General features: G+C 32.5%; 1 protein-coding gene across 2 annotated transcripts in view; it reads left to right on the top strand.

The window, feature by feature from the left end:
* The window catches only part of LOC113518378 (guanine nucleotide exchange factor DBS-like), a 145,727-nt gene that overhangs the window by 15,554 nt on the left and 115,815 nt on the right, over positions 1-14,358 (top strand). The window contains exon 1 of one of the 2 annotated variants that reach the window (XM_026903273.3): positions 704-973. The exons of the other annotated variant lie outside the window; for it this stretch is intronic. Within the exon in view, the coding sequence (XP_026759074.2) occupies positions 922-973 (52 nt within the window). The 5' untranslated portion in view covers positions 704-921. Of the gene's footprint in view, positions 1-703; positions 974-14,358 lie in introns of those variants that run through there. 2 annotated transcript variants of the gene reach the window in all.

Genomic DNA, 14,358 nt, shown 5'->3' with positions numbered 1-14,358 from the left:
TGTGTAAAAAAAATGGTAACTTACGCTATCGGCATACGCTGACAGGCCATCTGTAATAGATGATAGGCGAAGATGAAGGCGAATCAGTTGGTCCATCATGAAGAATTCTACAAGAACTAATCACGATGATTTCGAGGAGCAACCCTGTGAAGGTGAACATGGTAACATATATTGCTGGCATTGAGGCTATTAGATCTCATTAATAATTCCTTTCCCCATGCTAGCAATAGAAATATTAAACCTCCATTACAAACAATCCCTTTCCTTTGGATTCTAAGGTTTAATATGCACGGCGAAATAAGGGCAAGTCAAAGTTTACGTTCACTACCATGATGTTAGGCGATAAATGCAAATACGAGTATACCTTGTCACTCACATATGCGGACGAAACCATCCTGGTATTAACCAGGTCTCTTGTCAATTCATCATTTCGATAAACCGATTGACTTGACTTCATCCTCACTTATCATCTCTCATTTGTATCCTGCCAACGTATATCTACCAATATTTCACTATCATCATCAGTCCTGAAAATGCCGCTCACAGGTCTATTAAAAGATTTCAGATGTGAGCATATTTTTTATTTATATTCCTTTCAATTGTAAATAGGGTAGAACTTGGATTGGAGACGTGATACGGTCTGAGCACTTTTGAGGCTCCCACGCGTTCCGGCGTCGAGTCGGTGCTGCGTTACAACCGGAGATTGTCTGTCGGGGGTATACGTTCATCGCACTCGCGTTGCTTCGGCTGATTGGGTTCCGTTTCTGCACTCGGCCACTACACTCGGCAATTTAATAAATTCTCGCGTCGTCCACTTGTAAACAAAAGACATTGTTTTGGCGAAGCGGCCAGTTTGATCATGACGGGTTGCCTTACCGGCCGCGCGCAGTGTCATCTTGGAGCTGACCTTCGGCATACGCTATGAAGTTTTGGAAGTGTAGCACGAAAAGCGAGCGACGCGCTGCCGCTATTGGTAAGCTATAAACGTTATTATTATAATTATAAATGATTTGTAAACAAAATCGATTACTTGCTATGGTGTTTTTGCAAATAACCTTATTGAATTAACCCACTTTCCGGATATTGTCTAAACGATTTCTACAATTTGTCTTGATTGAAGACTGCGGAGGAGACAATTTCTTATGACACGTTTATTGTTTTCAATTGCTGTTCATTAATTCGTATTTAAACTTACATAATACATAGAGTTCAAATTTATAAAAATACAATAAGATTTTTTAAATGATTTTTATCTGTTTTTTATTGACCAACCTACTCTCAATCACCTTATTGTTAGCCTAAGATAAAGCGTTTTATTTTATTGATGAACCGGAAAAAGTACGTTCTCAATTCGGTTGCATTTTATTTTTTAACTAATAACTGTGTCAGTCACTGACTGAAAAATTCTTTTTTTACCCGAAAAGGTATACTTATAGATTGGTCCCATAGAAATAATATTAAAATGGGCTCAGTTTTTAAATCATAATTGGTTTTGCCACAATTGAAGTGTTTTTTTTTTTTGTGAAACAAATTATACAATATCTGGTAATGCTTACAAATATTATAAATGTTAAAGTGAGTTTGTTTGTTACCTTATAACGCCTTAACGGCTTTATCAATCACTATGAAATTTGGTATAGACAATTATATGTAGTAAAGCAAGACTACTATTTATCCCTATCAATAAACATCTTCCGATCACGTGAACGAAGTCGCGGGTAAAGCTAGGCTTTTTATAAATGGTAAATCTATATCTTTTTGAGAGCTTTATAAGCGCAACTGAATCTTTTTCCAAAAGAAACATGTTACATGTGATCATTGTCATCACTTATCTAAAGTTATTATCTAATCATGCTTACGCTAAACCTGGGTTTATGATGATCGTGAGATTTTTCTTTAAACCAGTTTAATCACTTCAACGTATCTATTTGAAGTAACAAATCTAGACGCGTGACCTTGTCATTCAATTGCCGTCTAACCAGAAAAAAATTACAAATGACGACTTAGAAAAATATATACCTAGATAGCTTATTATACCTAACTTTATTTGACGCGTTTCACGTCCTTCACACTTGTGTCATAGCGAGTTGTATCAAATATGCGGATCACTAGCTGTATTACTCACATGAATTAGGATAAAAAATATTCTGAGACACTAATTAAATTCGTACAAGCAAGTAAATTAAGTAACAAACATTCTCTTTTGTATTATTAAAAAGACATACTCACTTTATATACATTTCATTTCAATTACAAGTACACAGCACCATCTCTCATAATTGTCACATGCCCAGGGGTACGTCCTAGAGTCGTAACTCTAAGACTGCAACTATTTTATCAGAGGGAGACTACAAAATTCGTTTGCTTGGATACCTCTGTCCCACTCGTATTTCTATCGTGAAGCATTTGTTGTTTGCATGGCTGTGTTTTGGTTTGAAGAGTGGGAGATGACGTGAATTTACAGGGAACAGAGGAATATCACCCGAATCCTCATGAATGGCAATGCGGTATCATAGGTGAAACAGTATACTTTGTTATGTCCATCGTACTGCTCATGTCTATAGGCGACGGTTACCACTTTCCATCAAGTGGGCCGTCAGCTTGTTTACCATTCTAAGTTCCATAAAAAAAAACAACTGCAGAGATGTTATCAAAAGATTTTTTTATCGAAATTTCTGTTGTTAAAAATTGGATATTGGCTCAACCCAAAGATGTAATTATATTTAAATATGCTTAACACTACCTTAGGACGGATTTTACAACTAGGAAATATTTCCATGTTAGCTTACCAAAAAGTTTGAATCCACACTCTAATATTTAGTCAAATGTCTAAGATCATTGTTTCAGGACATGGCTGATCTTCAATTCATATTGAATGATGACCCATTGAAATAAAAAAAAAAGTCATAAAAATGTCGAAATCAGAATAACCGTTTGGAAACTACGACGAGTAACCTCTAAATCAAATCACAGGTACGCTTGTCAACATGCGCCTATCCTGGATTCTCATCAATGTGTAATGACAAAACTGTCTGTCTGCCAACTGTCTATTTGTTACGTTTTTGATAAGCTGCTATACCAATCTGGAGGAGAATTGGCAGGACGATAGCTTATAGCCCACGATTGACTTATGATTCGTCCGTATGATAAATCTAGTTCATCATTACTGTTTGCTGTATTGGTATTATTACTATCCATTCAGTCTTTATTGCATAGATTACAGAAACATGGTATACATAGTGTCGAGTATAGGTCAATGACCTCCGTGGTGGTCGACTCTTAATCATGTCGGACCCTTAGGTAAAGTGTTTCGGCGTTTTTGATTGTAGCCTAACCATTTTGTTAATACAGACAAAAGATATAGGAAACACCTTTAGCGTTTATACAAAATTGTTTCGTTACGCTGTATTGAGCGCGCACCTTTCATACTTATTACAACACTTCTCGTGCGCTTGCGCATAACTAGACTTACGTAGGGTGTGATATCTAATCAGAAGAGTTTTTCAGACAACGATTACTTACTATACTGATTGATGCTTGAATTTTCAAAACAGACCAAGATGGAAACTCAGTGATCTCACCCTTAAATTAATGAAAATATTTCCAAAATATATGTTATGGATGAGTTGATTTAAAGATTTAGTTAAGGCTTGAATCCTTTCAATAAACAACACCTTTTTTAATTTTATTTATTTCGATCTACTCCGAAAACCATAAAAACCGATAATATACCACCACAACTGAATTTATTACAGAGCGCCCTCTAGTCTCAAACTAAGCAGAGCTAGTACAATAGGTAATATACAATTTATCACTTAAACACCCAGACCAACTAACAGATATATTTATTAAAACAAATGTTTGTATTATATGGTGCTCCAACCAATGACCGTCGGAAGGTGGGGCGGTGTGTTAAACCGCTACCCCACTAAAGTCTTCAATATACGATAATGGTGATTAAACCGAGACGGGATACTGGTAATTTTTTTAGAATTATTTTCTTTAATTCCGCTAGCACAATAAATATGCATGTAATTGTAACGGAATTAAACAAAATAATTCTAAACAAATAACCAGTGATATGGTCTTCCGCAAGATAACACCTAGTTTAGTAAAATACGAGACAGGATAAGCGCAGAATAAAAGTAAACTTGTATTATCTATACTTATTAGAAGTTTAGATGCTATTCCACCAACAACTGTGGGAAGTAAGAAACGTGACCACAAAATATTTACTCCTCTTTGTGTCGGAACATTCACCTTTCTGTTCATAGTATTTATTATATTATATTACCTACGAACGTGAGCTCGATCTGGCGTGAAGGGCGAATATAATTAATTAATAAGCTAACAAAAAACGAATATAACAAAATGGACATTTTAATTTTTCGAGTCATATATTTACTTTATTATGTTATTAGGTCACTAATCTAAGTTTCTCTCATTAAAGAGTAAAGTTACTGATTTTTATAATTTCGTAGTGAGTGGCAAGAGCTCCACCGACAAGAGCGCAGCTCTTAAATAGGATAGATAGATAGATAGTAGAAAGCGAAATGGAGATGAAAAAACGGAGCATAGTTCCTATAACAACCCAGGACAGACGATCCTAGCGCAGTTGTACAAGAAAATCAGTCCTTAGATAGTGCTGAGATTAAAGGTTGGAAGAAGAAGTAGTAAACGGAAAAATTATAAAATATTGTTTTTATCGAAAACTAGCTCTTTGCACACTACTTCATAGACACGGATTTCAGGACTAGATACACCATTTTTTAAGTTGCACCTTCAGGAACATAACAATGAAAATCTTATTTAATTTGCTGCAGTAACTTTACCATGATGTCGGAAAAAACACAGACAGACATAAAATTTTTAATTATTATTGTTAAGACTTCTATTGCTTCTGTTACAACCCCTTTCACCAATTTTTCTAAATATCTTCAATGTACATACATTATTCAGTTACAACTTTTAACCGTCTTCAAAAAGAAGGAGACTCGATTCGTTTGTATTTTTCTATATTTGTTACCTCATAACTCCATCAGTTGTAAACCAATTTGGACTTATCTTTTTTATCTGAATTGGTATGCTTATAGATTAGTCTCATAAAATTTTATCAAAATTGGTTAAGTAATTTAATTTTTAAATCCAAGTAACTGGTTTTAGCTCAATTCAAGTTGGTTTTTTTTTTTGTGAAACACACTATTAAGATCTGTCATTATTCTTTTGCTAATTAGAATTAATAATCCTAATATAATTATGAATATAATACGTACTTTAAACGTAAGTTACTCGGGTACGTTTAAACAGCTGAACAGGTTAGAAATAAATTTTATTTTATTTCTAACTTATTCAGTTGTTCAGTATATTAAAATTACACAATGCTATAAGTTGCTAACATCAAATAAATGTAAATTCAGTGATTAATATTTGCATGTCATTTAATAGGACGAAACGTAATGGACATCTTGTAAACTTAATAAATGCAACATCTTGCAACGTCTACAATGTTTCTGGCAAATAAATTTCATTTCATATAAACAGATAATGAGAATATTTGCTATAACTGCTTATTCCTGTTTATTCAATAGAATAGATTAGAAATAATCTTTATTCAAATAGTCTTGTTTACAAGCTCTTTTAAATTGTCAATTTTGTACGATTGTACAGACAGGTTCGGGATGTTGTTATCTACTGAGAACCCGCAAGTAATTCAAGTTACTCTTTTCAAATTATAATGTACAAGACAAATTTACATTTGCATTGGTACTGTGAATGTTGAATGTGCTCTATATACTTGAGAAAACGTCGCAAATTTTTGTGTTACTTAAATGTATTTCAACTGTAATAAGAAATTGTTTGTTTCCCAAATTAAATAAAAATTATTTACTATATTAGGTAGTAAACTACTAAAAAATCAGATTATAATGAACCCAATCGATAAAAATACTAATATATGGCAGCGGACGAGATGTTTGTCAAACTAGTCTAGGTAATGGAAATAAAATTAAACACAATGTGATTCGCATAAAGCGGCTATTTTAACCACCCAGCTGGCTATTGACTTTTGTTACCTAATGGCGTGAAATTATAACAATTAGGCGTTTTACTTTGACGGTTGCTCCGTTCTTTATTCTTTTGTTTCATTAATATTAATCTATTATAACTAGCGGTTCTTTTATGGTACCCAATTTGTCGCGTTCAAGGTCAACTCAGTTGACCTAGTAAAAGGTCATCTGTATACAAAGGTCGCGGTTTCGATTTACAATAGGGAAAATGCCTGTTTATAAAAATAAATTTATTTACAGCCAATAAAGCGTCTTCTTATAGTAGTTTATATACATATAAATCAATGCACAAGTACCACAAAGATAGTGTATTCGATTCCGTGCAAAGATTTCGGACATTAATTATAATTAAATTTTCTAATAACTCTTTAGTATTGGTAAACACCGTCAAGGAACTATATTGAGCGCATTTGTAACACGGCATGGCAGGATATTATTGTTAGGATGTGTATATTATGAAAGGAAAATGTATGCAATTGTATGAATGAAGGTGGGATGTAAAATTGGATATCCTAAGGTATACGAATACATAATCTATGTAATATTATAAATGTGCAAATTTTTAACCTTAATGCGTCTTAACCGCTGAACCGATCACTATAAAATTTGGTATACAAGTAATAATGGAATGGAGAACAGGCTATCTTTAATCCCGGTCAGTGGGGGAAATTGTTAGTAATGGAGACTAAAATCCCATTGCTAGCAATATACCCAACGAGATCGACCTCCTTGTGGTTCCCCCTGGAAACTATCATGGTTAATTCCTGATGAATTCATCATGATAGGCTAACTGGTCTGTTTTCATTCTCATCCATCACCCTTCACTGGTGGTCCGCCAGCGTATCCCATTAGCGCAGGTGGGGTTACCATTCCATTTTCATCCACAAAAAAAAATCCCGGTCAGTAAACATTTGTCAGTCAGGCGGATGAAGTTGAGAATAAAAGTCAATAGTATTTAAATACATTATTTTTAATTTTAGAGATGCTACTGAATGTTTTTGAAAAAATTATCTCTTGATATTAATTTCATGATAAACCTAAATTAAGTACTTTGTATCAGCTATGTATTATTACAAAAGCGCTCAGCAATAACGCCCTTTACAACTATTGCAAATACGTTACATTCAAACAATAGTAATGTTTAAAGAAATACAGATATGTTGATTTCACAACATCCTTCTGAAATAAAGTCGTGAATATATTTACCTAAAAAAACAATACAATTAGACTTTCCTGAACAAGCTCTGTCCACTGTATTATTCACACGCATTAGGGCAATGCCTTACCAATTCAGCCTTTAGGTATTGTCCTCAATCTCTCGCCAATTGGCACCCTTCAGGACAATATGAGTCACTGCAAAACTTTATTATTACACTCGTATATCTATCAGCGTTTGTCCACAACCTCGTCTGCATGAAATTTGAATAACATATTTCGATATTTGGTACGAGGAAGATGAAGATTTTTAACTTCTAACCTATAAAGTATAATCATAAAGAGGAAAATTTGGTGTTTTTTTTTTTATAACGGATAAACTCAAAAAAACACTTATTCTATTTTAAAAATTCTTTCACTTTTAAAAAACTACATTGTCAGCAATTGCAGGAGTGATATTTTATTAAAAAAAAAAGGAATTGAAATCCCTACACTATCTACCCGAATCTAAAGCGTGTTCTTATTTCTATTATTTTTATTAACCTGTATATTAATCTTATTATTTTAAAATATCTGAACCTAAATTTAAAATTTCACTTCAGGCTTTTTTATATTAATTATTAACACGGCCGTCATGTTATTTTATTACAACTTGTTATTTTTAACCCAGCAAATGAAAATATTACAAGGCTAATACCATAGATAAAGAAAAGTTGTTGTTTTTTTAATACATGACTAAAATATTTCAATATTTTTAGCCAATAAAACCGTTAGTAATCACAATACTATGCACAGTTATGGAGAACGATTTCCTAATTCGGTAACAACGAGCGTAGGTCTTTGCGAATGCTTTAAATAAATTAAAAATTATAGGTACAATAAATTTATATTTGTTAAATGTATAGGAATTTTTTTATTAATATTATAAATGATAAATTTTATTTGTTACCTCTTAGTGCCTACAGCTAAACCAGTAGTCATTTTAGAATAAAATAGATTTACACGTAGTATTTGGGATGGAGAAGGACATATCCGCCATGTGGCCTAGGCATAGAATACGCCATCCCTTCCTTTCCCGTGGGTCTCGTAAGGGGTTACTAAGGGAACTTAATGATCGAAGAATGGACAGTAGCATCCCTCTAAACATAACCAAAGCTAAATTGTGGTTGCTAATCTGCTACCAAGCGTAGCAACTACTCACAAAACCCCCCAATAGGGGGAGGTTTATGTTTAGCAGTGGACAGATAACTACTGATATAATGATGAAGAAGGGCATATCTATAGATTTCCTTTATCCTAATCAATCAATATATTCCTGTTATTCATGAAAACTAGATTTTTAGTCTTAATGTAGATGAAAAATATTACATCCAATAAAGAAATTCTAGAGAAATACTAAGAATCCCTTATTCTTAGTAATGAGTCAAGCAGTGCTATTGCTAGCAATAAACCTTATCAGGTCGTTCTCCATGTGGTTTCCTCTTGAAATCATTGTACTTTATTATTATTGAATTGACCTACTGCTGCTGATCCTCACTTATCATAAATTGTGTCCCGCATACGGATACCGATAGTGCAGGCAGGGTTACTATTCCATTATCACCCTTAAAAAAAAAGAAATACTTTGAGGGAGAAGCGATTGGTAGTAATAGTCGTAATTCTTTTTTGCTAGCAACATCTGTTAGAATGACTTCTATGCGTTTCCTTGTAGAAACCATCCTAAACGAATCTGATTTCTTCCTTATCCATCGTCGCTTACTGGTAGCCCGCCAGCCAGTGACTACCATTCCATATTCACACATTAAAAAAATTAAGAACTACCATTTAGTACTTAGGCTAATCTTATGTAGATAAGTTTAATAATACTTCAAGATATCTCACAACTTCCATCTCTAATTTCTTTCGTGCTTTAGAATCGCTTTCTTTAATAGATATCGCCTTCAGTAAATTGATAACGTTCTCTCCAATACGCTTTGAAAGCAGGTATGGGACGACGAGGGTTCTCAAATTCTATTGGGATTTCATCCATATGTGTATTAACTTTCCAAGGCGACTGTACGATAGCAATGGGCGCCTGTCAGTAGTCGAGGCTGATTGATATGCGAGCCGCAGCCCGCTCGCCATCCGCCTCTGGCTTTTGTTTGCCATTCCTATTGTCCCGGCCGCTCTTTCCTGTCCCAACTTTTAGGTTTGATATAGTATAGTATTATTTGTGATTTTAATGATAGTCATCGGATTTTATATTTTTCAAGCGACTTTAAAAGAAGTTTCTTATTTCATTAGCATTAACAACGTAAAGCAGTTGTTTGCATGCCTGTGTTGCGGTTTGAAGGGTGGGATATGGCAGTGAATTTACAGGGTACAGAGAAATAACACCTGAGTCCTCAGGCAACGCATAGAGAGTATCATAGGCAAAACAGTGTACTCTGATAGGTTATGCTCATGTCTATAGACGACGGTTACCACTTTCCATCAGGTGGACCTCCAATTTGTTTGCCATTCTAAGTTGCATAAAAAATATTTAGAGTGTGTATTACGCGATACTTTCGCCAACTCTAAACCAATTTTAACATTAATTTTACAATTATTAAATTATGTTTGTCCCGTATTAATTTTACTCCAACTAATTATTGCATAAAATCTTAAAATTGTTAATCGTAAAATGTTAATATCTCTAATATTAATAAAATGAGATTTTGCTATGCAAATAAACTGTTTTTTTTTTCTTCAATAATAACAACATTAATGTTGGACGAACATAGGAGTAAACCCTAATCATTACTAATCGATTTCTAATAAAAATAAAATAACGAAAATCGATACATACAAAAACATACACTTGAATTGAGAACCTCCTCATTTTCGTCGCTTGAAAAGTTTTTTTTTTTTTTTAATTATTTGAATGGCCTTTATGTAATTTATACTCTGATAAAAAATCTTATTCATAGTGAGAAAATAACAAGTGTGAATGAAAGTTATCTTGTAATAAGAAAATTGTTACTTTATAGTTATTTTATTTATTTGTTTCGCACCAATGAGCTCAATACGCCTATATATCATAAAATTGATTTTTTACTGATCAGTAAGAGTAATTTTATGAATGAATGAATTTTACTATCGTATGTAAACCATAATGTTATAAAAAAACTCTATGAATAAGACGGTAAATATCAATGATTTTGTACTGCGTGCTTTAAAAAATTGTCTCATCAATTTTACAAATTAGTAAGTTAGTACTTATTTGCATTGATATTTATGAAATATTATTCCTTAAAACTATTTTCAAAAATTAATCTCGAAAATTACTCTGAAGTTAGCGTTAGCATTTCTTTGTAATATATTTCTTTGTTTATAAATATAAATATAATTTTAGACTTCATTTACGATGTGTCGAATAGAACAACATACCATAATTCTTAAGAAACGTAAGAAACCACTAGAAGAACTACGCTAGACGTATAATCTAAGGCTAGTGTTGGATATAAGGGTGCCAGAAAGAAAATAACAGTTTCAGTTAACTTGTATTGTAAATGTAATGACATTTAATTTTTTTTATAAGTGTTGGCAAGCAGTAACCTGTTTTATTCTATTTAACAGCTAGATACAAATATTAAAAAGATCATATAAATAATAATGTTAAATGTTATAGATAAACATTACCGTCACCATCATTATTCCATGAGTTGATTATCCACTACTGAACATAAGTCTTTCTCATCGACTGCGATAAAGAGCAGTCCTCAGCCCCTTGCACCCACTAATTGCCTGCAACACTTTTGTGATCGTCGTTCCATCTAATGGGGAAACATCCTGTAAACATTACATGTAGCTATAAATCTTAGCATAAATAATGGTACTGTCTAGCAGAGTTATTATTTTTTGTTAATATTATTAGTTATGAATATAATTTAAAAAAATATATAATGCTCGTGTTTTGAATACAATAGATCATCGAGTGTGATGTCAACTGAACCTTGTTCAGGTTCTATGCACTGTTCTGACGTAATACAGTATTACATCACTGAATAAAGATGATTAGTATAATAAATTTAGCTATTTAATTGATATATAAAATTTTATATAGAAAATTGATATATAAAATATAAATCCCTGTTCACAATATCCAACTAATTTATTTATAAAGGCAGCCGCGCGTTTATTGATAGATAAATTTTAGTTACCCTCTATTGTTCATAGACTTAGTTATTATTTTATTTATTATTTGCATCCATTTATTTCTGCTACTATTTCTAATGAATATATAGTTCGATCCAGTTACGTATCACAAACCATTTATACGTATCTTTAAATGTATCGTAAATTTAAATTTATCTTTTATCGATATTTGAAGTAAACCCCCATTTTTTATAATCTTCTCACACTCCTATGAATACTACAAAAATAAAATAAAACTGCGAAGTAAATTTTGTCACTCATTAATAGATTTATCAGGAATTCTGGATATCATTTTGAGGTCGTAATCATTACTAATATTATAAATATGAAAGTTTGTTTGTTGCCCCTTATTTGAAAATAAATAATGATAACATAACAAATTTACTGAACTTTTAATTGGAGTTCCTCGGCCACTAGCATCGCAACTTTATAAGATCATGAAAAATAATATAAATAAAAGTCAATTTGTATACGATTTTAAAGAACTGCTAATTCATCTACTTTATTCAAAATGTTGAACGCACATGTTTGTATATTAAATATTTTTTAAACAATAATTTCTGCTTATTAGTAAGTGTTTGTATAATACTCAAAGACTATTCGCAGATAAATAAATATTTTTCACTACCTGTATAAATTTAAATGTTTCTAATTTAATATAGAATTCACACTTTGATAAATGTAGATAGAGTGACATCATCAGCGGTTTAGGGTTCCCCTGCTGAAAAAAGACCTCTCCTATACTCATGGCAATAATAACCACGCTTAGCAGGCGGAATAACAACCGCAGTCTTTCATGTTTTAAGAGAGACGCTGCTGCCCATCCTTATACTATTAAATATCCTTAGTCACACCCATGGGAAAGGAACCAGGATGATTTTATGCCGGACCGATATGGACAATATCCAAAGGGGTGATGACGTTTTTCCGTTATCAATGTCAAGAGAAACAAAATATATAGATATTGGGTCAGTATCTATATTATTAGTTTACTGATTTACATTAACGCAGAGCTTTTGATAATTTTACTAATATAATCAAATTATAACTAGAATATATTTGTACATAGGAGATATTATATGACGTAAGTTTTTTTTTTTTGTTTTTGATGTTTCTAAATTAATAATAGTAATAACTACTACACAATCACACTTACCGCTTGGTCCTCAAATTAGGAGACCCTGTATTATGAGCAACTAGCCGACAAACATCTGGAGATACAACACAGAATACCAGACCCGAGTCAAATCAGAAAAGTTAGTTTCCCATATTAGCCTAACCAAGAATCGAACACGGGATCTATTTTTTTATAACACAGGAGGCAAACGAGCATGCGGCTCGCCTGATGGAAAGTGATTACCGCGGCCCTTTATCACCCAGAAACAACAAAGTCATTGCAGGTGTGCTGCAGGCCTTTTAAAAAGGAATATGCACATTACTTGAAGGTTATGATATCATATCGGTTCGGAAATAGTGCTGCTACCAAAATTTTGCTGTAACAACTGTGCAACGTGCTCACCACTGTGATGGTTAATTGAATAAATTTTTGAAAATTAACGAATTAACGAAACATTAAGTACCCTGTATTAAATACTGGGCACTTAATTTTACATGTAAGCATGAACTATGAAAGTATCGAGTTGAGCTCTTGACGTCATCATTTGTCTACATATAGAGAGACAATTCTATTACTTCGACAAGTTGACATCTGATAAAAGTGATCTAGATCCGGAAGCCGCTATCGATTTGTCCGGACCCTTCGTACAATACGAACACATTTTAGGTCACTCACAAGAATATTTATCTTATCTTACTAATATAATAAAGTTATAACTGGAAGATGTCTATATATGAAAGATATTTAAAGAAAATTATGTAAGGGATAGAAGCCGAAACTTTTTTAGAAATTTTGTCTATCTATCTGTATGTTTGTTCCAGAAGTTTCGCGACTGACTCTTGGCCACAGCAGAATATCAGTGTTTTGCTCTTTTAAGGGCAAAGCAATAAACTGAGCTGTGACCATTTTGTGTTACTATGGCACACGCATGAAGGAAGGGAAAGAAAGGAGATTGTTAGTTTATATATTTTGTTTTTTGTTTTTTTTTATTTGTGCTTTTTTTATTTTTATTCTTTTATCTATTTTGCTGTGTATTATGTGTATGTTTTTTTTTATTGTAATTTGTGTGCTGTTAGTAATGTAAATAAATTATTTATCTATTTATCTATAACACAAAAACTACTACTGCACCAAATTGAATGAGGTTTTGACTGTTGTGTTCCTGAAATACTATGTTTTATCATCATTCGATGATGTGCATCATATTCTATTAGAGTGTCGTATTAACATGAAGGAAAGAGAAGAATTCATGCGCCACTTTAACTTAAATAAATTTAATGTTAATCTTATTCAATCTATGTTAGCTGAAATAAAACCAGAAATTTTTGAACATCTCTGTAAATTATTGATACTTATTAATTCTTCTCTTTCCGCGTCTAGGTAAAGTAGATAAAGTTTTGTTTGAGAAATCAGTTCAGGGTACGATAGGACTGATATACCTGAAGAAGGTAAAAGTCTTTTAAAAAATAATAAAAAAAATCATCATATGACATCTAGAAGTGGTCTATTTTATTAGTATTTTAACTTCTGTGGTATTCTTGTATGAAGTTGCGGATAAAAAATTAGTTGAAAATAGTTTTATATTTTATTCTAGGGCCATCATAGGATTATACATGGTAAATAGAAGAAAAGGATTTAAAATATAAAATCTTATTCTATTTTGATACGCTATCTAGAAATTTTGTTTTCCTACTGGCAGTATGAGGCAAGAAAACTAGTACTCTATTACTGGCTTTTCTCGTGACTTCTTTACTCACACCGACCTCATTATTTCCCTTTTCCAATTTAAGAATATTCGTCTATAATCATTATTAACTTTTTTCTTATTGCTTCACTAGCTTTGTC

Source organism: Galleria mellonella, unplaced genomic scaffold (genome assembly GCF_026898425.1).
Source record: "Galleria mellonella isolate WM207_F2 unplaced genomic scaffold, CSIRO_AGI_GalMel_v1 utg171, whole genome shotgun sequence".
In the NCBI taxonomy this organism is placed as follows: domain Eukaryota; kingdom Metazoa; phylum Arthropoda; class Insecta; order Lepidoptera; family Pyralidae; genus Galleria; species Galleria mellonella.
Note: the sequence above shows the minus strand (reverse complement) of the source record. Positions and strands in the feature narration are given on the sequence as shown.